The following is a 27,722-nucleotide window of genomic DNA, read 5'->3' as shown; positions in this document are numbered from 1 at the left end:
ACACTGTGCACAGGTCTCACGTGTCCTCAAAGCCAAGCCTGCTGAGTGAGGGCCTCACAAGGTAGAAAGTCTGAAGCTGAAAGGGCTCAGAAAGAGCTGCTTTTAGCTGGAGGGGATTCTTTTAGCACAGGAGCTGCTGAAGACAGCTGTGAGGCGACCTTCCCAGGACCCTCTCATGCGCCCTGGTGTAGACGCTACTCTGGGGGCAGTAGGACCTAAAGGCAGCTGATATTTTGAACAGTGCTGCCATATACAGGGCAGCTTTAAGGATGCCATTGCTGCAATTTAAATGGTCCTGCAGGATGGTCTGCACTGAAGTGGGGGCCTCAGAACAGCCTGAGATTGGACCAGCTTAAAAATCATGCTAGCTCATTCATCCTTGGTGGGAAATTTTGAGCTCCGTCTCTTAGAGGAACAGCTCAGATCCCCACTTGCGGCCTGGCCTGTGGTTTCCTAAAGCACTTGGTATTCAAGACACAGTCACTTTGGAGGAAAATATTAAACTCTTTATTAAAATAATATGTAGCACTTGCACAGTGCTTTAATATTTCAAAGGGCTGTACAAATATTAAAGTCTTACCCACCCCTGAGAGGTAGGTTGGTAGGATGCAGTTTGGCAATCCTTTGCTAAATAACACACACCACAATCGAAATAATCATTGGTCGTTTTGAGATGGTGCCTCCGACTTCTCTATCTGGACACGGCCACACAAACAGCTTGGGGTGTTATCTACTCTGCACACAGCTGCCGGGGTGGGCTTGTATTCCAGGATAAATGCAAGTAGCTTACATCATTCGTGGGTGGGTGCGGTACAAGGCAGGGGTCGACTTACCTTGCATTTTCCACGGGGAAGGCATGCACATGTGTAATTACTGCAGGGCAGCTGTACATTCACACTCTCGCTTGTCTCACACTCGAACCTCCCATGCCCTTAGACACACAAGCATGTCCGTGGAGCAATGGCGGGTGCAGATGAAGACCAGCAGCGAATAGGCTGAAGTGCAGTTTTGCCCTGAAGGATCACTCGGTATAAAACGGCAGCGGAGGAGGATTGCACGCTTGTTGAGACTCGAGGGGACGAGCTGCATGGTTCACGTTCTGCATTTTCAAAGTAAGCCGGATGGGTCTGTGCCCTCCAGGCTTTGTGCAGGTGCCTGGTTATGACCGGGGCGGAGGGCAGGAAGGTGTAACGGCCTGTGGCTCTGGCTCTTCTCCCTCCTCCTGTATGGATGCCTGGCTGACCTGGGCAGGCACAACAGGGCCAGCTTCCATCTTGGGGTAGCTCCACGTGGCATCAAGGCTGCAGCGAGTGGTTAGGGAGCTGAGGGGAGCTCTGGTCTCTTCCACGGCAGGCTCCATGTGTGGTGGGAAAGGGCACAGGCGGGGAGCTGCAAGCCAAAGTTTGTTTCTTCCAAGCGACCTTAGTTAAGAGAGGGGCTGAGACACAGTGAGGATGGGAAGGCCCTTCCCTCTGACATCTGCAGGGATACTCAGACCCCAGAGGGTGCTGAGGACCTTGTGGAGACAACCCTGGCGACTTTGTAGACAGCCACGTGAAATAAGGAGTCCAGGTGGTCCTGGTGCAGGTTAGAAGCCTGGGGACTGTGGCTTTCATGGGTGAGCATCGCTGTCCAGATACCAGAGGAGACATCTTATGGAGGAAGCCCTGTGTGCTGCAGCTGGGCAATCCTCATTGAGCAGCAGGAATAAAGTCCCACTGCAGCCCCATGATACTGGATGTTCAGTGCTGCAGCTGAAACCATGGGAAACCTTTCTACTCCTTCAAAAAGGCCTTCAACCCTATTTCCTGCACAGGCCCAGGTCCTACAGCAGTGGATGGCAGAGTATTCATCCTCTTCTTAAAGGCAGGGATTGCAGGTGATCAGTGCCTCTTAGGATCAGGCCCTTCACTTCTACTCTGTACAAGCAGCTCCTGGTTGGGATACCAGGCTCTATCCCTGGTCCCCAGCACTGTCCTTGGCTGGTCACGGCGCGAGATGCCTTGGCTCTTTTGCACCGCTCTGGGCACTGGCAGCTCTGAGAAAGGGGACATGTTCTGCTCCCTAACACCAAAAGGCCACAGTTGTTTAAAGCACAGTCTGTGTAAAGGGTTAGGGCTATCTGAGATGAGGGTAGAGAGGCAAGTAGCTTCAAGCACTTGTGACACCACTGACTGAAAGTGCAGGGCGCTGTCTGCTCTCTTCAACACCACAGGGGAGCATCCTCTAAAATCAGTGGGTTTCCTCCTGCTTTCACTGCACACGGCAATCTGGGCAGGCTTCTTTCCTTCCAAAGGAGAGGAAAAATGATTTGTGTGTGCATGCTCTATTCATCCAGGTGGATTTATGTGTGCATGATGTATTCAATGGGAGGATAAAGAGACTTAAATGGATTTTGGGGTGGTCCATCAGTGGTAATGCAACCCCTACAGGGCATCCACGGCCCTTTTGTCCACTCCAACAGGAATAAGATTAACCAGCGTCTCTACAGGGTCTTGCTGAAAGGCACCAGGAGCAGCAGCACTGAGGATCTCCACCCTGCCCATAACATGGATGGTGGTCATGCAAGGGTTGTGATGCAGTTTCTGTGGGAGGGGCTATTCATGCACAAGCGATTTGGTCTGCACCTCCAAGAGGCCGTCATGGGCCTTCGTGGTCTGGGATGCGCGTGTTCTCCAGTTACATCTGTGGGTCTCGCTTCCGGGAAGAGTTCCCGGGTAGTGAGGAAGCCTTGGAGGAGGTGGTGCTGGTGTGGCTCTTCTGGGAGCCTGCCGGCTGGGAGGGCAATTTCTTTTTGAGCACTGGCGTTTTGTTCTTGCTTTTAAACACCTTGTTGGGGTCCAGCTTGTTCACAAAGGAGTCGGCTTCTTCCGAGAGCAGCGCGGTGTTGATGGTGATGGGCTTGTACATGTTAAACCATTGCTGAAAAACAGGGTGTGGGAAAGGCAAACAAGAAAAGAAGTCAGCACAGGTTAGAGCCATGTGTAGGGATGTCCTAGAAACCCACCCAGAAACCTGGCACCAAGAACGTGTGTTGCTCTGTGTGTCAAGTGTTTTATGACAGAGGTGCTTGATGCACACTTCCCGGGAGGGCAGGGGACATGAGATTCAGAGGACCAATTTTCTCTCACTTGACACTAGTTCTTTATAGGGGAGCACTATCACAGACATCACCCTGTTACACGTAAGGGAGAGGGGGAACAAAGCTGAGCTCACTTGGATTCAGAGAAGCACAAAGGGGATTAAACCTTGGCATTTAAAATAGCTTAAAAAAAAACCAGTCAGGAATTTCCGAGCCTCTCAAACAACACAAGCCCCGTCCCTCATCTTCCAGTAGTGCTGTATTTCAATCTGTGTGCCAGAAAACGTCTGGGCTCACTTCTTAGCAGACTGATTTCCTGCCCAGAAGTCACCGTAACCATTATCTGGTTCTCAGGTGCCACCAAGAGGTTGTAATCTGCTAAATTCACATTCCTGCTGCCTACTGCTTTCCCTGTTACGGCCACCTGATTGACAGAGGCAGATAGCGTAGGGGTCGATGTGGCAGGGCGCCTGATAAGACAGCCTGCTCTGGAAGCAAAGCAAAATGCTGACCAAGGTAAACAGGCCGGTACATAAATGTATAGGGTTGCAGATAGATTGGAAATAGTCTCACCTTCCGGCGAGGCCTTTCAAAGGTTAATGCCAGTGAGGACTATGGTGGGCTCCAGAGAGGCTTCTAAAATGGTACAAAGGTGGACTCTAGGTGACCAAGCCCACAGAAGTGCTCCAGCCCGCCGCCCTGCTTGGTGGCTGGCTATGTGCGAAGGCCGCCTCTATTCCTTTGGTACCTTGTTTTGGCCTGCAAAGTCCCCAAGGTGCGTACACGCGGGCCCCCATGTGCGATGGCAGTGCCTCAATCAGAACAACTCCTCACTGAAGCTCTATGGAGATGCAGACGCAAGGCAAGGTCTAAGTGGTGGGAGGGTATGACGCATGCTCAGACCATGCCTAGTGCGTGCTAATAGCCTGGAGCAATACAGCACTGAGCATGCAAGGAGTAGAGGCCATTGACCCTGCTTCTCTGAATCTCACTTTTCAGGTGCCTAATACTGAGGTCATGTGTCATCTAAGTGGGGGCACCCAAGGAGCCTTTCTGGGTCTCACCCTAGGTAACTGGAGTGGCCAAAGGCTAGCAAATGAGGGGGATGTCATCTAAATGAAGAACTGGAGCATCTGGGGACTGCACTCACCATCATGTCACTCAAGTATCAAGGAATCACTGGCAATCTCTCGATACAAGGATGACAGTCTTCAGTAACTACGGAAGTCATGAGTGAGGCCCGAGATGCCTGGGGAGGCTACTCTGAGGTTTACATGTTTGACCTCACATCAAGATCTACATGTCTGACAAACAGTTTCAGGAGGAAGGAGTAGATCCTGGTGACGTTGGGTCACAGCTCTTCCCCCATAGCTGTCTCGCCCATCTGCCTCCATAGCAAGGCGAGTCTGCTCAAAATGAGCGCTGCCTTGTTGTGCTTCACAGTGCCATTGGGGCTGCTGCTCTCATGCACTGATGCGTGAGTCTCCCAGGTATTGATATTAATGTTGCATTTCTTAAGACTGGTCTTTGAATCGCTTCCTTTCCCCACCTCTAGAGCAGTGACCAGTGGTGAATTGGGAGTATAGGAACTGTTTTGGCAGCCAGTTGTCAGGCACCTTCATGACGTGTCCTGTCCAATGGAGCTGGTGCTGTATAAATCTGGCTTCAACGCTGGTGGTGTTTGCTTGAGCCAGAAAGCTGACACTTGTTCTTCTGTCCTTCCAATTGATATGGACGATTTGCCAAGGACATCAGTGATCGTTCCAAAGCATTCAAGCGTTTCTGATATGTCATCCAAGTTTCACACCCATGCAACAGGACAGGGATGACAACAGCCTGGTAGATGAGAAACCTGGTTTGTGTTCATCGAAGACACGGTGTTGGAGATGTCCAAAGGCAGCACTGACAGATTTTATCTGGTGTTGACTACCATCATCTACATTTACTTTTGGGGAGAGGTGACTATGGGTAAGGGAAATGCTTGACGTTTTCCAAGGGCTGTCCTCTAATTGCAATATTTGAAGGAACAGCTTGGTTTGGAGAGAGCTGGTGGGTTTTTAAAATCAGGAAATATAGCCGTGGAGTTGAAAAATGCCTTATTCAGCTTGTTACCTCATTTCTCAGGAGCCCTGGGCATGATAATTTGTAACATGCCAGACTTTAAACCAGTATATTCCTGGACAAAAAACGGTGAATCAGCCACAGATAAGTGGCTTGTTGAAACAACCCTTTCTTTGTGGTGCAGATCTATCCCGCAGTAGTTTTAACGTGTGTGCGGTTGACATGTTACAGTTTGTCTTGTTGCATGTGGTGCAGGACAAATGCAATGTCTGCTAGGGGCCAGAGACTTATACCTGCTATAGCAGCCTGGAAACGGTTTAGAAGCTGCCAATTTCAAAGCTCCTAAAGCATCCCTGACCTGACCAGGTCCTGGCAGTTTCACCAGTTATGCAGGTAGGTGGAGTGCAATTACATTACAAAACAGATGGTGGGGCTGAAGATTTCTTGTGCACCTAGGTGTCTCATGCACATTGCTGACACGCAGATAACCAAGGAAAGCAATGGGCAAAACATTTTGACTGTTGTGATGTTACGCAGGGAAGCAAATTATGCACTTACCTATATCCATATAAGTGGAGTACACTGTACACGGACTATGTTGCTGGGAAAAGCTGTCTATGGGATACAGTGTACGCAGCTTCTACTGTGGTACATTTATTTAGCTTGCAGTAGGCTATGGAAGAAATTAGAAATGCAGAGGGCCTCAATGAAGCATGCGCTAGGTTTTAAGCCATCGTTGACTGCAGTTTCATAGGCACAGGCTGCAGAATGGAGCCTGGAACCCAGGAAATATCACTCTACTGACAGCATGTCTGCCTGTCACGTCTGTGATAAAGCAAGAAGCTATGGCAACTGCACGGGTTCTGGGTGGGGATTGGGGCATCTGCTGCCAGCAAGCCAGATCCCATGAATTTGTGGTCACGCACCTGTGGGCCAGATATAATCAGTTGGTGGACTGGATCCAGGGCTGTATTTTGCTCACCCCTGGCCTAGAGGCACAGCGTGCAGGCTGCATCCTTCTAGCAGCAGTTTCAGTTTGTAGGGGCAGGGCGCACTGGGAATGCCACCCTCATGAGACACAAGACGAGGAGACGCACAGATAAGCAAGATTAATGTAGCTTAAGCCTTGACGCTAGAATCAATGAGAGAAGGTGAAAGGCCTGCATGATCTGTGTGAATTAAATGGCCACCTACCTTAGCAGTGAGCTTCTTAAATGGCTTTGGCTGCACCCTACTGCAGCCCTTTATGAGGATCAGCTCACTTCCCTGCTTGTGTCATGTCCAGTGTGTAGTTGGGTTTCCAGGTCCATTTGCTCAGGCCTTTACCTCCCCTCCCCTAGCACTGGCTTGCGCTGGGGGTGGGAAGGAGAAGGTAACGCCAGGTACTCAGCCCTCTCTTTGCACCTGTGCTCAGAGCCTGGCTCTCGACAAATCTTACCTGGCTGCTAGGAGGAGAATGGAGGACTCTGTACTTTCCTACTCCTTGCATAGGTACAGAAGGGGAGGGGATTCAATAAGCAGTAGGAGCCATGCTCTCACTGCCAGCTGCTTCTGGACTGGATGAGATTAAATTGAGCTCTAGCTCTGCTTTTCTAACATACACTCCCTGGCCCACTGGACTGATGCGGCGGAGAGGATCAGCTTGCTGGCCTGCTGATAGTGCCTTGCTGTGGAGGGAGGTGCCCTCTCCAGTTTACGAGCCGCCCCCAAGAAAGTGGTGGAGGAAAATGAATTTTGTTTAGCCCTCTGAAAACCAAGGATGCTCCTGCTCGCTCACCTTGGCCTGGGGGCTGACACCGTAGCTCGTAAAGGCGTACTGCCACTGGGGGAGACCCAGATGGGTGATCAGTAGTCGGTAGTAGGCAGTGAAGGTCTTGGTGAGGAAGTGCCAGTACAGCGCTCTGTCCAGAAACCATATTTCTGTGTCTGGGGTGACAACTGGAATGAAAATAGAGGAAGATCACAGAAATCATAGCACTGCTTTGCAGTTAAGGGATGAGATCCTGACTGAGACTGCCCAAGTGACACAGCATTGTGAGGCTAAATGCACAGGTCTTCCAAAGCAGCACCCATGGCCAGTGCATCCTGCTATCCAGGGGTAGCACAAGTAAGTGGTTAAATCACACCTGGAAAACCTGGATTTATTGGTTTCACGCATCCTCATCTCATACTCAGCCCCTGTGCCTGCTTCCTCATCTATAAGAGGGGACTGATGCTACTTATCGCTTCCCAGTATGGCTTTGAGATGCAGTGCTGGTGACACGTTTGGAGAGCTGTGGGTGAAAGGCCCCAGAGAATTTAAAGTACCAGGATTATAAATCTTCTGTCCCCACAGGGTTCAAGCATTGATGAACTAGGAATAGGAATGTTAACATATGTGTGTATGTGCATACACTCACTCATACAGATGTGCTTGGGTGTGCATAGGAGAGAGAAATGGAAGTTAAAAAGACACGTATCAGCTGGTGACTAATCCCTAAGTGGGCTACGTACTTTACACGTCCCTGGTGCAAAGAGCACGCACAGTTTTCCATGCGTTCTTTGCTACCCAGCTCACACCTCTCTTTCTTTGTGGCATGTTCCTCTGCAGATCCCATTCAGAGGCCCCTTGCTAAATTGGTTTTTAATTAGCAACTGGAGAAATTGCAGAACCAGTTTGAAACCAGCTCGGCAGATTCACATTTTCTTTGTTCTCCCCTCCCCAGCGTACAGAGTGTTACACACACCTTCAGGAAGAATGTAAATTGTGTGGCCCAAGTTTACAAGCCCGTACACACTCGCACGTGATTGCCTTTAGACGTGGGGGTAGTGCTAGTGAAGCTGTTTGGACTACTCTCATCTCTAAGGCTTGGTAGACCTCATGTACGTTCTTTCCCATCTCCGTGTCTCTCTCTGCTCTTTTTGATATTTACCTGGCTTGGTATTCTTATACACAAGGCAAACTTTCCCATTCCCATTGCATGGGTCTAATTCAAAGATCAGGCTACGAGAGTCAAAGTGAGGCTTCTCCAGCTTGTCTTCATTACCTTCAAAGAGAAACAACAATCACTCTAAAGCAATTCTGACCGGATCTGCTCTGTACATAGGGGCAGATTTGCAAAGAACCTGCTGCTCTGATGCCTATTTCACGTCTATGTCTGGTTGTGTGTCACACACCCTCTATTTCATGTAAAAAATGCAATTCAGATACAGCAGTTCCTACCCAAAGGATCCACATTACTTTTGCAGATACATCTGTTGCTTGCATAAATCTATGCACACAAAAATAACTTAAGGGTGCAACTTTAGAGGCATGTTTTGAAAAGATGTCATTAACTTGCAGCAAAGGATTCACTTTTAATTGGTAAATATTGATACTTGGGGATTATTATGAGAAATAAGCCATAATATCTTCATTATAAATTGAAATAGAGACAGAGAGAGAATAAATGGTGGAATAAAAAAAAAAGGCAGCTTGAGTTATACTTTCTGTACTTTTATGACACTTTGCTCTGGTTCTACTTGTACATAAACACCCAGCAAAACCTCTTAGAGAAGCAATTTTACACTTGCTTGTAAATGCACTTGCAATTCATAGCACTTAGCTGCCCCTCAAGCTGGCTGCTCTCACAAATGCAGATGCCCCTTTTCAGGAGCCAGATTTTAGTTGTTGTTTATATTTTGAAGATTTAACAGTGATTTAGAGGGATTTTAAAGCATTTTAGGAAAGCTGGCTTTTGTGGAGGTAATAGCACAGCTGCATAATTTTGAAATAACCATTTTAAAACCTGCACTAGAATTATTTATCACTGACTTAAGACTGGGAACAATGGTGCGAAAATCATTTACACAGAAAGTGTTTCATGACAATAAAACCTGAGATCCTGAAAAAAAGCAACAGTCACTTTTCTGACTCAATCTCCTAAATACATTAGGATTAGTCAGTATAAATGTACTATTTAAAAAGGACAAACTGATTTGAGTAAAAGTAAAAATTTTGTTCTGCAGTAAAAGAAGCCAGGTACAATTTAACAGAATCTGCCACAGAAAACGAAGGGTTTGAGACTTTCTAGCGGGGAAAAAAAAAAGAGTCTGAATTTGTGGTGCTTCTTACAAAGTAGTCTCACAGAAGAGCCCATGTTGTGATATAACCAATGCTTGCACATGCAAAGCAAACCTAGTGACATGCATGGAGGAGTACGTGGTTTAATGAGAGCAGAATCTGACCCATTCGATAAGGCAGGGGATCAGGATTATGGCTGGACTGTCATGTGCTGAAGGAAAGCATTCCTCTACCCACAGAGAGAAACCAGCCAGATCTAGAAAAAGCAATTCTCAAATCAAATAGGAATGTGCAGGCTTATTCTTTGGTTTTCCACAAGAATCAGTATGATGCTTGGTTCTCCCTCATTGCCGCCTTGTTAAATTGCAAGCTCCTTGAGAGAAGGGGCAGATCGATTTACATTTGTCTGCAAAACGTCTTACATTTGTTTGTGATCTAAACAGAAAACATTTCCCCTTACTGCCCCGTGTTCCGGTATGTGTTTCCACTGAAACTTCAAACTCTGAAGAACTGCCTTCAAAGTCAACCTATCCATTGGGCCACCCCCCTTCCCAGATGAAGATTATTGCTACTGATATTTTACATAGCATTGTAGCAATGCTCCTGCCATGCTGAATCAATCGAGGAGTCCCCAGGTAAATATTTAAGAAGCAAGAAACAAAACACATGGGGCAATTCGGGGAAATGGGGCAAATGGGGAAGAGTATGAGGAGGTGGAGTTGGTCATTTTCTGTGGCACCTGAAGCATGTAGGCCCAGATTCACAGCGATATTTATATGCTTCATTCCTATAGATTTGTATGAGAGCTAGGCAGCTAAATTCCTTTGAGGATCTAGTCAGGTATCCAGGGTGTAGCCGTATTAGTCTAGAGGCAAAAGGAACCAGAACTTGTGGCAGAGGTGGTATCTTTTATTAGACCAACTAGATTTTATTATTTTTTTTGCAAAATGTGTTTGCAAAAATCTAGCTGGGCTAATAAAAGATACCACCTCTACCACGAGTTCAGATTCCTATGAGGATCTAGGACTGGTTCAATCCAGTCTCAGGAGGACATCAAGTAGTGGGTCTTATTAAGAGTGACCTGTGACCTCTCTGTCCCTACTGTCAAAATGCAACTAGGCATATTCTCCAGAAAGGCAGTTTATCCTAACTCATCATGTAAAGCATGTTCTAACAGCTGTGTTTCCCACCCCAGCCGCAGCCCCAAAGACAGTACCTTCCTCATCGGTATCATCTTCCAAGTCAGCAAGCGTTGGAGCGTTGGGCAAAGCATACAGCGATGAGCTGCCCAGTCGGCTTAGTTTGGAGATGCTGTTAATCATCATGGAGCCCAGAGGCATGGGGGTATCTGTAATGCAAAGTTGTGCGACTGATAATCAACATGTTCTAGCAGCAAGAGAAGTGGAGGAGATCTTTTCTTTTGGACCAATCCTCCGCTCATGGCAGAAGAGCTGAATCTTGAAGCAGGCCTGGGAGCGTAATTACTCCAGGCTCTGGTATTCATCTGATACCATCATGCCAGAAGCTCCCTTTCTTTTGTATGGAGGAAGCTCCAAATCAGGTTTCTCATCTGAATGCAACAGTGCAGAGTAGGGCAGTAAAGGTAAAGGTGTGCCTTTTACCAGCTGTTGAGGCAGTGCTTCATTGCTTCTTTAACCTCCACACACAGTGATGTGGTCGGCACCATGCTCCAGCTGCCTTTACCCCCAGGTAGCTGTGGGGACCCATTGGATAGGAAGCTGGGAGGGCCTCAGGGCTATGCTGGAAGTGGAAGCAATGAGTAGAAAACCACCACCCTCACCTGGGATCAAAGCCAGTCCTTCCAGACCATAGCCAGTCATCTACAGACTGAGTTATGCGGGTCCCAGAGGAGGGCAGGGGAGGTGTGACTCCACTAACAAGGTCTCAGAGCATTATGGGGCTCTGCAGGTCATAGCATTTGGCTCCACTTGGAGATCAGTGGGCAGCCAAAGCTGGAGCACTGGTGTTGCTCCTGACATGAAAGTCCACAAGGGGAAAAGTGCACCCCACACTTCCCGGTGGAAACGGCAAGCACCTGTGTAATTTGGGCAAGGTCCTTGCTTCAGAGTAAAAGAGCTGGTCTTTTCTTGCCAGGCAGAGACGGAGGAGAGAGGGCCCAATCCCACCATCGCTGGAGTAATTCCACTGAAGCCAGTGGAGTTACGCTGGAGTGAGGTGTGAATCAATGCCAGGGGCTGCGACTGTTTGTATCACAGTATAATGTAAAACTCCTACTACTTCAACAATTGTAGATCAGGACCTTCATTCCAATGCTGTTCTCAGTTAGACCGCCACCATGGTATCTGGGGCTCAGTTAACACCCGTCGTATGACCTTTGCAAAGTTGTTCAATTGTTGTCTACTCCCATCAAGTCAGATGTGACTAAAAATGGCATAAAATGCATGAGGCCAACTGAAAACCAGAGGTTACACATGAGCTGAAGAGCAGACTAATGTTGCGGGCCTCCCGAGAAGCTATTTGGGAGGACTTTGTTGAACTTGTGACCTTCTTCTAGCTCGGAGATGAAAGCAGTCACATTACTTGAACTAAGACACTCTCTCATCATAACATTTCAGGGAGGCAGGAGAGGCAAAACAGGATGTGTATTCATGTGCAGGCTTTTCTGTGGTGCTCATTGCTGGCATTGCATAAAACAGAGTGGATGGAGCCACATGACAGTCGGATGAGGAAGGGAAGCGCAACTATCCTTTTTTCATGGATGCTGAGTGCAAGCCAAAAGAAATCAGGTGATTTTTTTTCAAAAGCATCCATGGCAGTCAAACTCCCAGGCTGCTTTATTCTCAAGTCAGAGATATATTCATGAAACCCCAAGAAGTGGTGGTGAGGCCTTGTTCAAAGTATGCATTGCTTTTTGAATACTTTAAATCAGCCAGGTTTCTACTGCTGAGTGAAATCTGTGACTTATGCATTCATTTATGTGATCATCAGGGTCATAACTGGGCTAGCACAGTACATATTGGCATTAATGTCAAACAAAATAAAACCTAAGAACCACAGACTGGATCCTAACAAATGCTCGGCACAGAAAGTTTCCAGGTGGAGTCCTACATATGGACAGACTTCAGGCTTGAGCCTTATAGATTCATAGATGCTGGGGCTGGAAGGGACCTCAGCAGATCAGAGTCTGACCCCCTGCCTGGGCAGGAAAGAGCGCTGGGGTCAGATGGCCCCAGCCAGATGCCTATCCAGCCTTCTCCTAAAGACCCCCAAGGTAGGGGAGAGCACCACCTCCCTTGAAAGCCCATTCCGAATTTTGGCCACCCTTACTGTGAAGAAGTTTTTCCTGTCTAGCCTAAATCTGCTCTCTGTCAGTTTGTGACCATTGTTCCTTGTTACCCCAAGAGGCACGCTGGTGAACAGAGCATTGCTGATCCCTTGCTGTGTCCCCCTGATGAATTTGTAGCTGGCCACAAGATCCCCTCTCAGCCTTCTCTTGTGGAGGCTGAAGTAGTCCAGGTCCCTCAGTCTCTCCTCGTAGGACTTGTCCTGTAAGCCCCTAACCATATGACTGGCCCTCCTCTGGACCCTCAAGTCTATCAACGTCCTTCCTGAAGTACGGCGCCCAAAACTGGACACAGTTCTCCAACTGCGGTCTGGCCAATGCCGCACGGAGGGGAAGTATCACCTCCTTGGATCTATTCATCTTGCATCTGTGATGCATGATAAAGTGCGGTTAGCTTTGCTGATGATTTTGTCATACTAATGACTCATGTTCATCTTCGAGTCCACTATGACTCTGAGATCCCTTTCCACTTCTGTGCTGCTGGAGGGTGACTTTCCAGCCAGGAGTTGTGCTGGATATTTTTGCGCCCTAGGTGCAGCACTGCACTTGTCCTTGTTGTACTACACCCTATTGTGTGCTGCCCACTTTTCTAACCTGTCCGGGTCTGCCTGCAATCGTTCCCTACCCCCCGGAGCGTGCGCTTCACCCCACAATTTAGTATTGTCTGCAAACTTGGACAGAGTACACTTCACCCCCACATCCAAGTCACTGATGAAGATATTGAAGAGCACAGGTCCAAGGACCGAGCCCTGCGGGACCACACTACCCACATCCTTCCAGGTCGATACCGATCTGTCTGCTACCACTCTCTGGATGCAACCACTAAGACGATTTGCCACCTTCTGTATCACGAACAGAACTTGCACTTGCGTTCAGCTGTTATTATCAAAGCTTTCCTCATCCTGACTCCAAATTTTGTGCAGAATTCAGGATTTATCAAGGGAAATTTTCATTACAATTTTCTACAGCCAGTGATTGAATTACCCAGAAACAGCTGGCTAAAGCCATCAAGACGAAAGGCAGAAGCAGTGGTATTTATTATTAAGAACGACACAGGCTCTGTGGTTCTGGTTAAGTTAGATGTAAGACTTTGCCAAGCTGTGATCAAATTAAAAAGGAAAATACTTCCACTGACACAATGAACACACAGAAAGAGGGGGGAATCTAAGTGAAAAGGAAATAGTATCAGGGAAAGACAGAATGCACTGAAGGAAATATATTAGAAGGGAGGACACAACCAGACTTACCATCTATCTTCACGCTCCATGTCATGTGGAAGCCGTCGGTCATCAGGTAGAAATTCTTTAAATCCTCCGGCAACACACAGGAGTTTTTCTAAAATCACAAACATTCCCTAAGTATTACACAAGAAAAAGCTCCCGGGCCTACTTTCAGCCAAATGAGTGACTGAATATTCAGACAGGAACATTTACCACCAATTATTTTCCTGAGCTTCAGCACAAACAAGATAAAATTAAATCTTTAAAGACATCTGCACTGCTCTGGTTCTAGTTTCCACTATACATTAGTTATCTGATGTAAAAAAGAAAGGAAAATTCCCTAATTAGCCACTGGTAGCAGAAGAGGTATTTAGGGGTGCTCCACGATGCATCACTTTGGCATTGAACTCACGCTCCCAGTGCCCGACATCACTGCATACAGGGGCATCGCCAGGGACAGAGTTTTACCAAACATATGACCTGGGGGCTGGATCCAACCCACAGAGGTCCATAGTTTGGTCTGTGGGGTTTCTAGCCACGGCTGCCAGCACCCATGTAGTTGCCAACACAGCGCCATGGCGAGAAGCGCCACAGGCCACATCCAGTTCACCAGCAATTTGAGTGTGACAGCTCTGCCTGCAATGAAACCAAGATCAAACCAACTTCTTTTACACAAGCTGAAGCAACAAGGCTTGATCTTTTTGCTATGAATTAGCCCCACACCTTTCCCAAGGACCACTCCAATCCTCTTTCCCTTCCCAACCTGCTGCTCTGCTTTCTGCCTCCAGCCCCGGGCTCCCTGCATGACCAGCTGCTCTGCTTACTGCGTCCTTCCATTCTGCTTCCTTCCTTTCCTGTACTCCCTGCCCAATTTGCTGCTTTGCTATCTGCTTTTTGGGGAATGCTAATTCCTCCCTGATATTCCACGTACACTCACACAGGCTGCCCGTGCCACTTGTGGTGCCTTTGCTGCAGGTTGGCCACCCCTGAGCTAAAGGATTAGAAGGGCATGTCTACAAAGCACCATGCAGTCTATGTTATTAATACCCTTTTTATAGGGAAGGCTATAAATACTGCGGGTTCCCCTAGCGCAGCCCAGGACTGGGCTGGGTTTCACAGCTATACCTCATGCCACCCTCACAGCTATACTTCCAGCTGCGCTTATCCAGCTGATATGTGGGCTCCTCGCCTATGATGTTTCATTTTTTATTGCTGCCAACAGACAAATGTTGCTGTACCCCATGTCCTTTTGGCTTTGCTACCTATCAGTATTGTGTGCCACACAGTGCAATGATCCTCACTATTGATCCACTGGCCACGCCAGCATGGCGATTACTCACACATTAGGTTTTCCAAGGCCTCCAGAGGGATTCCCCATGGGCAGCAGGGATAAAAATGAAGGAGACAACACTGCAAAAAGCTTGTTGATAAGAAATCCTCCATCGCTTAAGATCACAATGCTGACAGGTGAGGCTGTTTGATGTTTGCTTCAGAAGATTAGGTTGCGTGGGTATTTCTGAAGTTCTGCAAATGCTTGGAACAGATGCTCCCTTGTTTCACCAGCTCTTTTCAACACTAAATATTTATCATTTCACACTTCAGCTTCCTAAGTTTTAATTTCACGCTGCTGCCGCAAGCGCAATGAGCAGGATGAAAACTATGAAGGACGTAAGTAAGAGAGATGTATCACAAAGTCCCACCCGAACGCAAATATGTACATACCACATCCATTCTTTAAAAAATTCTGTTTGATCCTTTCTAACTTGTCTGCTAATAAACTTTTTACATCTGAACAGCTCTGCTGGCTTTGCTGGCATCACTCTTAGGAGTCAGAGCAATGAATGGTCAGTATATGGAAAGAAAGGAGAGACTTCTAGATGGATCTAGTGTCTTGAATGCTTTGATTTGTCTTGAATTGTCTAAGAGAGCAGAACAATTGGCATATGTGTTTTCCCAGTCTCATTCTCTCTATTTGACCTTCATTTTAGGATCTTCCTCAGCTAAACTCCCTTTTGCTGCCTACTCCTGATGAGGGTTTTAGAAACAACTAAGGAAGATGCTACATTAGAGCAGATCTTGGACATCTTCAGGTTCCTGGAGGTCTAGACTGATGCCCAGTGTTTTCCACAGCAATGGAGAAGATGGACTGATGGTGAGTTTGGGACTTGGAAAGAGCTGTCCTCTTACAGCAGAGGTAAGACAAGCCAGCCTAACTACATGCCAGAAACTGCTTCATCGTGATCCTTTCAAACTGTTGGGCTCTCTGCTCACCTGATACTTTCTACAGTTACGCTTGCTCGGCCCATAAAGCACAAGATCCTATATACCCAATATTTTCTGTGACTAAGCTCTTGGCAAATATTCTCCAAAGAAGCCATTCAATGCTTGAGTCCTACATTAGAGGGAAACTCTGCTGGTCAGCAAAGTTATGCTGACAAAGATGTGGACATCATTGGGTGCATTTATGTGTGCAATTAATGCAAAGCAATAAACTCTGGCGCATATTGCGCCAGAGTTTATTGCTCCTGGGCACCATGATTGCTTGTGCACTCGGGGATGCACCACGTTGAGCTAGGTCAGGGGGCCAGCCTGCCAGCCCGGGGCTGCTCTGACCTGGCTCAACATGCTGCAGAGGGGCTGGCTGGGGCATGAGGGTACATCAGTGCAGGGCCAGTTAGCAGGCAACCCCTGCACTGAGGCAGCCCTGTCAGCATCTACATGTGTGCTGCTGTGCAGTAAATAATGCTGCTATAGGTTAATATTTGTATTTACAAGTATTATGGTGGCGCTTATTAATTTACTGTGACCTAATAAGGCTGCATATGTAGATGCGGAGACTTTACTGAGGAGCTAATTAGGCAGCTCCATGATAAATATGTCCTGTAGATGCATCCACTGTGTTTCCAGATAAAACATAGATATTGCATGTGGCAGTTTACTTAAAAGCAGTCTAAGAATAGTTCATTACTGGGAAAAGATAACGTTCAACTGGAATTGAATAAGCAAGGCTCCGGAGAGACCGAGAGGCCCTCAGTTGATTCCATGCATGATCTGAGTGCAGGAAAAGGAGATTGATGCTGCTCTTATGCTAGAGCTGGCCTGCAGCCAATCTGTCTCTCTGCGTAAGTTAATGAAGCTTCACGGCTGGTCTAACCGAGATGACCAAGACTGTAAGACACCAGTGTGCTAGGCTGTTACAAGCATAGCCTTGCGGTGGTCTTAGATGATGGGAATTCCCAAGTGAACACATCTGCCTGCCTTGCAGCCTCTTTGCACCCCCGCAGCAGCACAAAGGAGGCGGCAGAGTGGGACCGAGCCTTAGCGATGGAGAAGAGGGTTTTGCATCCATCCGTGCACTTGTTTGGGAATGGGTGTGGGTGAATCCATCACTCTCCCCACCGATCTCTGGTGCATGTTATGTTCCCCTTGTGCTCCTTGGAGGGCAGGCAGTGCAGCTCTGTCTAGTGTTTGGGAACAAGGAATACACACATCATTGTGCCCAACATTTACCTAGAGTCATTTGGTGCAAGCTAACATGGGCTAGGGCAATCCTTTAGCCACCTGACTCCTCAGAGATATGTGTTTCCAAAGCACCAAGCAAAGCTATGCCTAGATCAAGAATGAAATGCTGGCAGCTGGGCTCAGCTGGGAGCTTGCACAAGGCATTTGTGAGCACAAACTAGGCAAGATGGAACCACAAGCCATCCTCCGAGTGGAAGAGGTCCAAGCTGGCTTTGAAACCTTATACTGAGACCACTGTGATTTACACCCTGATAGCACTTCCAAACCATACGGACATTTACCAAGGTCAATGGCGAAAGAGCACTGGCACTTCTGGGCTTGCAGGCAACAGACAAAGCCATGCTGAGAAACAGTCCCACACGCTGAGCATCAAAGCTTCAGCAGCGTGACAGGCAGGGATCAACTGCAGATAGCGGAGGGCAGCATCAACTGGTGGAGAGGCTGGTGACAGGCTGATTGGGAGGACATTTCTTTGGCACCCCTCTTTTATCCCGCCAAGCAAAGTAGTGGTACTGCTCTAGGATTCCCAACCCTGTGCACCTATTGTCATTTCAGTCCTTTCTTGTGCTGGAAGTGAGCACTGCTAAGCCAATCTTGTAGACGGTAAAATGAGTCTCAGAAACGTATATGGTGATTAGTTTTGGCATCTCAGACAAATACTAACACTATCTCTGCATTTTCAATTTTAGTTTCTGTCCGACAGGTCTGAACTATAAGTGACTCCCAATATTTATCTGCCTGCCCGCACCACTTTATTTCTATGCTTTTAAATGCCTGGGAGGAGTTGTGTACAAGTATATGGGAGCAACTTTGTGATTGTTTTTAAGATGGTCTGTGCCCAGCTTGTCATACATTTAAATGTCAGGAACAGTGGGAAAGTTTTACTGCACAGAAGATTTTAGCCAGAAGGACACTGAAAGGTTGGTAATGAATCATGACTGTAAAAAGGTGTCATTTTAAAGCACCTATAACTTAAAAACTGGGATTTTTTTTCTGTTTGAAAAAACAAAACAAAATAACCCTATTGTTTAGGATTCTGAAAGTACTGTCAGAAACAGCTCTTCTGTGCACAAGATGTATGAGAACTGAATACAGTTTATAGTGGAAAGGTGGCTGTGACATGGACCTCTTACTGAGTGGGTTCCTATGCAGGGGTTTTATTTTTAGGCCTATAACTCAACAATTGTTTGGCCCATTTTGTTTAAACTTTGCAAGAAAATATCTCCTTTCTGTTTAGAAAATATATAGCGAACTTCAGGCCAACCCCTACTTCTCAGCTGGAGTTATGCAACTAGATGAAATCAGGGATTGTAAGGAAACCTGGTTACAACCTGAACTACAGGGAGAGGATTGCTTCTCCTCAAGTAAATGTGTAAATGTTGCCGCCTAGTGGCTGACAATAAAATGAAGAAGACTAACGATATAGCTGTAGATTTCCAAGTCTTAGAAAATTGGAAGAGATGAGATGCGAGAGAACTTCAAGTTCAGTGCTAAGAGATAAGCCCTGAAAAGTGTTGGTAAAAAGAACTCAGTTCCCACCAACTGGCTCCTAAAGATCTCAGTACTTTTTCCAAGAGACTGAGCTACATAGCTCGTATTTTCACAAACAAGAAAAATTGTTAAGGCTGGTAGATCTGAGATTTCATCGGTGTGACTGGTAAGGACATAGGCAGCTAAATCCTTCAATAGTCCATACTATTTGGGTTGGTTTAATAAAAGATATCAAATTCACCCAAGGAACCTTGTCTGTCAATAGTCCATATACACTCTATTCCCAACTAGCCTTTCTTAACACCATCTTCCTACTTTCCCCTACCTATATAAAGGGAAACCATAGTACCCCTACCTATATAAAGGGCTGCATTAATTTTTTCACAAGCATAAATTTACTCAGCCAAAAAAAAAAAAAAAAAGTTTAAATGTTTCTAGATCTCTGGAACGTTTTGACTTTGCATTTCAACCCAATGCTTTATTTCAAAGTATGTCAACATGATTTTAAAAATGTAAAATGCATTTCCTTCATTGTAGTTATCCGGTGCTTTACCACCCGGAATGCTCCATTAACGGCATCTGTCATAGCTGGCATCTGTTGTTTACGGCAGTGGATCGAGGCAGCAAAAACAAAACCAGAAGTCCCACCATGGCACTTCTGGTTTCGCAGAGTCCCACTTCTTCCTTGAGGACCAGGGCCTGGGGCAAAGCAGCCTGAGCGGGGTCCCCCTCATTGTCCCCCGGCACACTGACGCCAGGGAGTGAAAGCCCTGGTGCACCGGCAACCTGCTGGAGATAAGCTCTCAGATAACTGGCATATTTGATTAACCAGCACCCCCGGTTCCCTATGTATTCCGGGTAACAGAGCTTTTACCATACAGGCAGTCCTCAACTTACGTTTCGAGTTACAACGTTTTGCACTTACAACGTTTATAAATTGACACCGTTTCAACTTTCTGACATCAGTTTCAACTTTACAACACTCGATCCGATGTGATACCACGCCAGCGAACAAGTTCGCTGCATCAGTCATCTCCCTAGAGGACAACTGTCCAAACTTCCTTGGACACTTTAAGAAAGCAGACAAGACTCCAGAAAAACCTGCAGCCAGGACTGCTGAGAAGACTCCAGCGAAGAGCCCTTCAAAAAGTCCAGCAATGTCACCTCAAAAAGTCCTTCCAAATCAATATGATTGCTATTTACAATATAAATACATTGATGTAGCTATATTACTCGTGTATAATTGATCGAGTACAAAATTCTGGGGTATTTTTGGTGAAAATAAGGTATTGGGCCTTGGTTCAGGAACTGATCCCCCATTTATAACATTGTTTCTTATGAGAACATTGGTTCTGAGTTACAACTTTTCAACTTAGGACATGGTTTTCAGGAATCAATTGTGTCGTAAGTTTGAGGACTGCCTGTATTAGATTTTTTTTAAATGTAAAACAAATTTTCTCCCTACTTTTTGTCCAGATGCCAAATCAATTACTTACACAGCTCTACACACCAGCTTGAAAAAATGCACAGCCTTGTCTCTACCCATGATACTGGATATATGGGCGTGCGTTTTGATGATTAACACAGGGTGCGATGTGTTACTTCATACACAGTTCTGCCATGGCTTTATTCCTAATCATAGACCACGAAGTTGGAAAGGATCTCAAGAGAATCTTCTTCAGCTCCCTGCACAAAGATACAGGATTTTTCTATAGGTGTAAATTGCAAGTGGCAATTGTGCAAAATGTTTTATTGTAGAGTCGGGTTATCAGACTCATTTGTCCCGCAGGCCTGGTGAGTGGTCTGGAGCCAGGCAAGGCCCATAAACCCCAGAGACTGTATCCTGTGTGGGATATAGTCGGGGCTTAATTCACTACAGTGTATGTAAGTATGGTTAAACCTGCCCTCTTTCCCTGCTGTAATGAAAGAACTCACTTGCTCCCATGAGATGATGGTGTGGCGTTCAGCTGGCTCCTTTTCTACAAGTGTCACCTCAGCCACGCCAGGAGACGTTTCTGTGAAAGAAAAAGGTTTGTTAGTAGCTGGCAGATGTAATGCCAAGGGCTGCGATTCAATTTGGTAGGCTAAGCAGGGGCAGCCCTGACCTGCAGAAAGACTTGCTTTATGTAATGACCATCCACAGGAAGTGGCACTGAAGATACAGCAAGCGGCGTTCTTCTTCCCGTCAGTGCGCATGCAAGACATCGTCTTTACAAAGGCTAACCCGAGATTTTATTTAAAAAAAAAAAAAAAAAAAAATTACTAAAAATATTTTGGCCCAAACGGACTGAAATCAGTGAAAAGGTTCTTGCTGACCTCATTTCTTTTGGATCAGATTAAAAAAGATGATTTTCCTGCTATGAGAACAGGAAATATGATACAGGAAGCTGTACATAAGACTGACCACTTTGCAGCGCTTTCAAGGCTGGCTAAGCTGCAAAAATACTGCCTCCCAAAACAGGCAGTCATGATCTAATCACTTTATAATACACGGCATAACATGCTAAACCGGAAAGACAAGCGTCAGAGAACGCTGGTCCTGTTTCCTTTCCTTTTATTGGGCATTTTGGGTACGTCTACACATTCAATTAATGCGCTTTAGGTAATGTGCCTTAAAATCTAGTACCTCTGGGCATTTGTGCACATGCTTGCACTGCAATGCTGGGTACTTTTAAAAGTGCCCGGCACTGTAGTGCATACAGTTGTATAAGCAGCAAAATGAGCATGGGTGCTGAGAAAACGGCGGTGGCGCGCTTTTGAACTAAAACACATCAGAAGTGTTTTAGTTCAAAAGCATACTGCTGCCATTTTCTGCATGCCGACACGTATTGCGCTGCTTATATAACTGCATGCGGAGCAGCGCAGTTCACATCAGCTTGCGTCTGGAGCAGATCCAATTAATCGAGTCTGCTCCGACCCGTCAGATCTCTGGCGCGTCGCGGGACAAAAAGGTAGGTGAATAAATGCCCTCCACTGTGAAGTACAGGTACTCCTCACTTAACGACTGAGTTCCGTTCCTGCGACTTGGTCGTTAAGCGAATTGGTCGATAAGCGAGGAGCCACTCTGAGCAGCAAAGTGCCCGGGCCATGAGTGCGGGAGCTGTCCGCCCCGCCGTGCTGAACACAAGACAGGTGTACTGTACTCCTCACATAACGACCTACCTGCTCGGAGTAACGACTGCTCGGAGAGCTGGTCGTAAGTCCGCGCGGTCGTTAAACAGGTAGGTCGTTAAGTGAGGAGTACCTGTACTAGTAAAAGGTCCTATTTGAAAGCACATTAGATAAAGAGCATGGGGTTTTGTAATGCCTTAATGTGCATTCGAATAGGCTAATGCGCATTAAAGTGCATGTATAGATGCACCTAACAGTAGGTCACCCAAAACTTCTCAATCGGTGTTTTAGTGCTGGGTAGTTTGACTTCTCTGAGACATTTCCTAGTCAGGGGTGTGTTTGCCACATTATCCAAAGCTTTCAAAGGTAAAATGCAACACTGTCAATAACTCTAATCCAGTGAGTCTCAACTAGGCAGCTGTGGCACCCTGGGGTGCCCCGAGATCCCTCCAGGGGTGCCACAGTTCTTTGAACAGAAGAAATTCCTCTATTGTCTAAGTCAAAAATCAAATGAAAACTAACAGCTGACATTTTCCCAAGGGTGCCTTGAGTCTGAGGGGTGTCTTCACTTTATCAGGGGTGCCTTGAGCCGAAAAAGCTTGAGAACCACTGCTCTAATCTAAGGTTCACGGATGCATCATTCACAACAGTATCAGTTGCGCAGAAAATATATACGGAAACTGATTCTCCTCCCCCCCGCAACATTATTTTCAGAGCATTTCGGTCTCTGAAGTTAAAGATGGAAAAATCCTATTAGGTCATCGAGTTCATTTCCTTCAGCATACATAGGAATCCTGCCTATGGAAGATTTTCCAATGCTTTGCGTGGTTTCATTTTAAATGATTGAGGGACGGAGGGATTTTGGCTGTGCTAAAATATATGTCCTCCATACTGGGGGCTCTATTCTGCATTTGAGGAAGAGGGTAGAAGCAATGCTCTCGGGGATCTTTCCCTTTACTAAGTTACGTGAGTCAAGCTAACAGATAATAACAGAATAATTGTTATTTCTATGATCAAAGAAAACAGCAGGGATGTTTAATTCATCAGGTACAAAAGCTCAGCTGGGATAGTGGAAGATTTAATATTGTATCAGTCATAGGAAGGTGTCAAGGGGACGAACGAACTGTAAGTTCTAAAGAGGTCTGAACCAAATCCAAGATCAAAAGAGAAACTCTATCTTAAAAGCCTGAATGTTATATTAAAAATATCCTGTGGGTAAATTGAAGATCACGCCTAACAGTCCTTCATGAGTATGGATGGAAGTGCCATTACACATGAAGCGGAAGAAGAAGAAATGTGCCACGGGCACCTTTTCTGAATCCCCATGGAAGAAATCAAGAGGCTAGCCAGTCTCAACGAAAGATATGGAATAAAGCTGAACAAATTCAAGAGGAGAATTCGCCCACTTCAATATTCAGAATCACAGTCACAATAATCTCTTGCATATACTTCACACCTTTCATCTGAATGTTTCCCACCGCACTTTAGGAAACTTTAAGAGAGATACGACCGAAGGATCCACGCACGAGGCTGGGAGTTGAGAACACCAACGTTACACTTCTTGCTCCGCTGCTGCGGTTCCTTTCGACTCTGGTCCAGTCACTGCCGTCCCGGGAAGGTGAACACTTGTGTTCTGATCTCACAGGTTATTGAAGAGCACATCTGCTCCCAAACGAGACTGGGAAAATGACAACACGAAATGCCACGTATTTTAACAGCCAGTGCTTGTCAGCTGAATTCAGGACTGAAGAATCAATTTTTCACTTCTTGGGCATCGTTGTTAGTCAGTTTCTGCAGGATAAAGCACGCCCTGAACAAAAGCTGTGTAATTTCCTCGTCTTCAAATTATAGCCTCTATACGTTCTGTGATACTCACTGCCTCCCCCCAGTTTCCATAGAGATGGGAACTTGAAAAATTCTGAATGTGGGGCACAAAGAGGAAGAGGATTTGTAAAGGGAGGACCGCGTTCACCCACATACGCATTTGGCAAATGGAGCCGTAAACTACCACTTATTGTGTGGAATGAACCGGTTGAAAAGGGACATGCCAAATTTGAATGTACGACCATCCTCCTACTAGTAAAAGCATTCCACTAAATCGACAGAGTTAAAAGGCTCGTGCCGGCTTTTATGCCATGGGATGAAGAAAAGGGTCTCTAGGTTTTATGAGTCATCCCAGAGAAAGCAGCTGAACTGATAGCAAGACAAGTTTTACTGGTTGCACCTTTAAGAGATCTTCTTTGCCATTGAAAAGAAGGATGCAAAGCCTATAGATATCCCATAAGAACAACATCTGGTCTTCCTCACTCTGTTCCAGTTTGAGAGTTCAGCAAGGTTGATTCAGATGTTGGTGTAATAAAATATAGCGTACTCTGTTTAAACACATAGCCTTGGAACTAAAGAAGGGCTACTACGCACTTACCCAGAATATGCACTTCTGTAAGCCTAATGCCCATCATTTACAGGCATCAGTGACTGGAAACTGCAAAAACAGGGGGGATTTGATTTAAATCGTGAGTTCAATGGTGATTCAAATCACCAGCCAGGAAGCCTTGATTTAGTCACTGTTTTCTACAAAAAGTGCATTCTTGTTGTTTGATATCCTTTCTTTATTTAACTTCTTGAAACTTTACATTTTTAGAGAGAGGTAAGGGCTTGCAGAGAGAAAAAGAGGGCTGATGGATGGGTAATCAGGTCTGTTCTCTCTCATCCCCATATCCTGCTGTTAACAAGGATGTGCTCTCTGGAGACACAAATCCTCAGTTTGAGAAGAAAAACCAAGCATCACGGAGATGCTTAATGGGATCTTCTAAACTGAGCACTGAGTCCCATTGGGCGGAGTGGTTTTCTTTAATCTTTACTAATCTATAGAGAAGCCTCTGGAAACCCCATAAAATTGGGTCCCTAATATAGTCCATGGCCTGTTGTGACCTAGTTATAAAACTTTTCTAAAAAGGTTATATGAATATATTATCTCAAACAGTATATAATTAGAAGTTATAATCCCTATTCCATGATGATATCTTCAAGCTTTAACATATCTTAAATTAAAACTATCTTTATATAGTTGTTTTTTTAAAAAGCATCTTAAAAAAATGATTAAATAAAAAAAAATCCAATTTAAATAAAAAACATCTAATTTTTTGATTTTTTTTAAAATAGTTGATTTTTATCCACCCTGTCCAAAACTGGTGAAGTCTCCTCATTTGAAGGCTATCCCTAGTCACTTTTGGAGTTGCTGTTAGAGTCTGGAGGGGAGCTAGTCAGTTTTGGGGCACCCAGAATTAACATTTCTGTGGCTTAATGAGCAACAATGACAGCTCTGTCAGTGCAGTGCTATCAGCTGCCCTTAAACTCACTAGTGCCCGTCATGTTCAAGGCTTCTATAGTAGCACTTTGAGGACAGCTTCCCCCTAACCTGTTTGTGGTGTGGTTAAAGGGAGTACCATCACCTACAAAGTAGTCATAGACACAGTCAGCAAGCAGTTAACCGGTGTATGATTAAGTTATACAGTACGCAGCAGCACAGAAGGATGTCATGCACTTAAGTGGTTTATGCAGTTATCCAGTATGCCAATCACTGATGTTTGTTAGCAAACAGGCAACCAAATAGGACTGGCATTGCGTTATGCAATTAAGCAAATTACGTACTCAGATGGTATGCCTATAACTGGAATATACTCTACTAGCCTGCCATCTGCCTCGATCGATTTATCTGGCAGAAATTTGTGAAATTCCTAGTTTGGGAATATGGAAAGGAACCACGTTAAAACACGGCAAGTAGCACTATGCTGCATGTTACAAGAAATACTACACCAAAGTACAAAGGGACGAAAAATATGGGAAAATGTATTCCCTGAGTTTATGAAGTTGTACAAGTATTGGAACCATACAACATTTTAGAGGTGAATAGTTTATAAAGTTTTGATACGTACTATCTAAACAAGCATTTTCCATGCCGTTCAGTCATTAGGAGATTAATCCTCTTAAACCTGATGAATTAAACATCCCTGCTCTTAATGCCTTTGCAGAGTAGAGATATGCTGCTATCCCAATTTTGTACATAGAAAAACTAGGGCCCAGACAAATGTACTTGTCTGGAATCACCAAGTGACCCCATACAGCAGAACTGAGAACAGAACCAGAGTTTAAAACCTGGTCACATTGAAGGAAAGGTGAGTTTTGCCACTGACTTCACTAAGGCCAGGATTTCACTTCAAGGGTCTGGGTCTAATCGGTACACGTACAGCCGGTTATATCAGCATCCAGGTGAAATCCTGCATGCAGGTGATGGGGTGAAATTCTTTGGTCTATAAACAGTCAGACTAGATGACAACAGTCTCTTTTGGCTTTAAAATGCAGAGAAGTTTCTGAGTCTTGGGAGCTGGGATGCTAACTTTGCCCAACATAACATAGATGGGAGGCAGGGAAGATTTGTACCTTACAGACTAACCAAAGTATGCATGCACATATGTATGTATGTGTCTACTGCACAGCTTACACGAGCTGAAGCTTAGCCATGTTAATCTGAAGTCAAGTTAACTATGTTTCTCGAAATAATTTAGCCCTGTACAGCACTAAGTGTATAGCTTTACAAGCCAGCAAGGATGCGGCGGTTTCCTGCCTTCAGAAACTTAAGATCAAGAGTCTGACGCTGCAGACCTGATACAAAATCTCAACTCGATCTATAGATCTCTCTCTCTCTCTCTCTCTCTCTCTATATATATATCTATATCTAGATATAATGTATAGGTCTATAGATATACAGCTATATAAATCCATATAGCTTTTTCTACAGTCAACAAACGGGGTGAAAACAAAGAGCTGGTGTTTTCCGAGGCAGGCCTACAGTCGGACAAGGTTGCGCACCACCACGCGGGGGTGTATTTAGGGTTTTTCTCCGCAGCCGCAAAGACAGGGCGCTGCTCCGTCACTGGGGCCCGGAGGAGGGGATGGGGGAGGAGGGGGGGTGCTCCTGCCAGCTCTCTGGGGCACCACACGTCACCATGGCGACCAGCATCTCCTGGTTGCAATGGAGACCAGACCTCTGGGTTGTCCCACAAGATGAGGGGGGCTGGCCAGGGGTGTGGCAGCTGCTGCCATGGCAACGCCCCAGGGCTGTTGCCATGCTGATGCCACAGGGCTACTGATGTATCAAGACCCCAGGACTGTTGCCATGCCGACACCCCGGGACTACTGGTGTACCAAGGTTCCAGGGCTGTTGCCATGCCAATGCCACAGGGCTACTGATGTATCAAGACCCCAGGACTGTTGCCATGCCGACACCCCGGGACTACTGGTGTACCAAGGTTCCAGGGCTGTTGCCATGCCAATGCCACAGGGCTACTGATGTATTAAGACCCTGGGGCTGTTGCCATGCCGACACCCCAGTGCTACTGATGTATCAAGACCCCGGGGCTGTTGCCATGCCAACACCCCAGGGCTACTGATGTATCAAGACGCCGGGGCTGTTGCCATGCCGACACCCCAGGGCTACTGATGTATCAAGACACCAGGGTTGTTGCCATGCCGACACCCCAGGGCTACTGGTGTACTAAGATTCCAGGGTTGTTGCTAAGGCCCCGGGGTTGTTGCCATGCTGACGCCGCAGGGCTACTGGTGGCCCCAGGCCCCAGGGCTGTTGCTATGCCAACGGAGCGCCCCCGCCAACTCACCCAGGACGCGGGTGACGCCTAGCGTGAGCTTGTCCAGCTGCGGCGCGATGCTGCCGCCGGCCTTGTCCTCCATCCTCCGCAGCGCGGGAGAGGATTATGTCCCCCCTCGCGCCCCGTCCCCGGGCTCGGCCCGCGGTGCCCGCTGGGAGTCGTAGTTCCCGCTCTACCCACCCGCCTCAACTAAAGGGTGTGA

General features: G+C 46.3%; 1 protein-coding gene across 2 annotated transcripts; it reads right to left on the bottom strand.

Annotated features, from left to right (window-relative positions):
- Nucleotides 1-491: 491 nt before the first annotated feature.
- Nucleotides 492-27,657, bottom strand: TPGS2 (tubulin polyglutamylase complex subunit 2). Of its 2 annotated transcripts, none has more exons than XM_014593925.3 (7): nt 27,530-27,657; nt 20,679-20,758; nt 13,758-13,845; nt 10,402-10,533; nt 8,056-8,169; nt 6,921-7,081; nt 492-2,922 (listed from the first exon to the last, which is right to left on the bottom strand). In XM_014593925.3, the coding sequence occupies exons 1-7, from the start codon at nt 27,600-27,602 to the stop codon at nt 2,680-2,682; spliced, it is 891 nt and encodes a 296-aa protein (XP_014449411.1). In that variant the 5' UTR covers nt 27,603-27,657; the 3' UTR covers nt 492-2,679. The 2 variants fall into 2 exon arrangements, with proteins under 2 accessions (XP_014449411.1, XP_019351565.1); XM_019496020.2 differs by lacking the exon at nt 27,530-27,657 and adding an exon at nt 23,311-23,541.
- Between the last annotated feature and the right edge of the window lie 65 nt (nt 27,658-27,722).

Source organism: Alligator mississippiensis, chromosome 3, assembly GCF_030867095.1.
Source record: "Alligator mississippiensis isolate rAllMis1 chromosome 3, rAllMis1, whole genome shotgun sequence".
NCBI classification, from domain to species: Eukaryota; Metazoa; Chordata; order Crocodylia; family Alligatoridae; genus Alligator; species Alligator mississippiensis.
Note: the sequence above shows the minus strand (reverse complement) of the source record. Positions and strands in the feature narration are given on the sequence as shown.

What these genes read in the sequence shown, in the direction of transcription:
- TPGS2 (XM_014593925.3), bottom strand. Translation starts at nt 27,602, where the DNA reads ATGGAGGACAAGGCCGGCGGCAGCATCGCGCCGCAGCTGGACAAGCTC. An exon ending in AGGCGTCACCCGCGTCCTGG is followed by an intron (nt 20,759 to 27,529) that starts GTGAGTTGGCGG and finishes TTTCTTTCACAG; the next exon opens with AAACGTCTCCTGGCGTGGCT. An exon ending in AGATGATACCGATGAGGAAG is followed by an intron (nt 8,170 to 10,401) that starts GTACTGTCTTTG and finishes TTCTCTTTGAAG; the next exon opens with GTAATGAAGACAAGCTGGAG.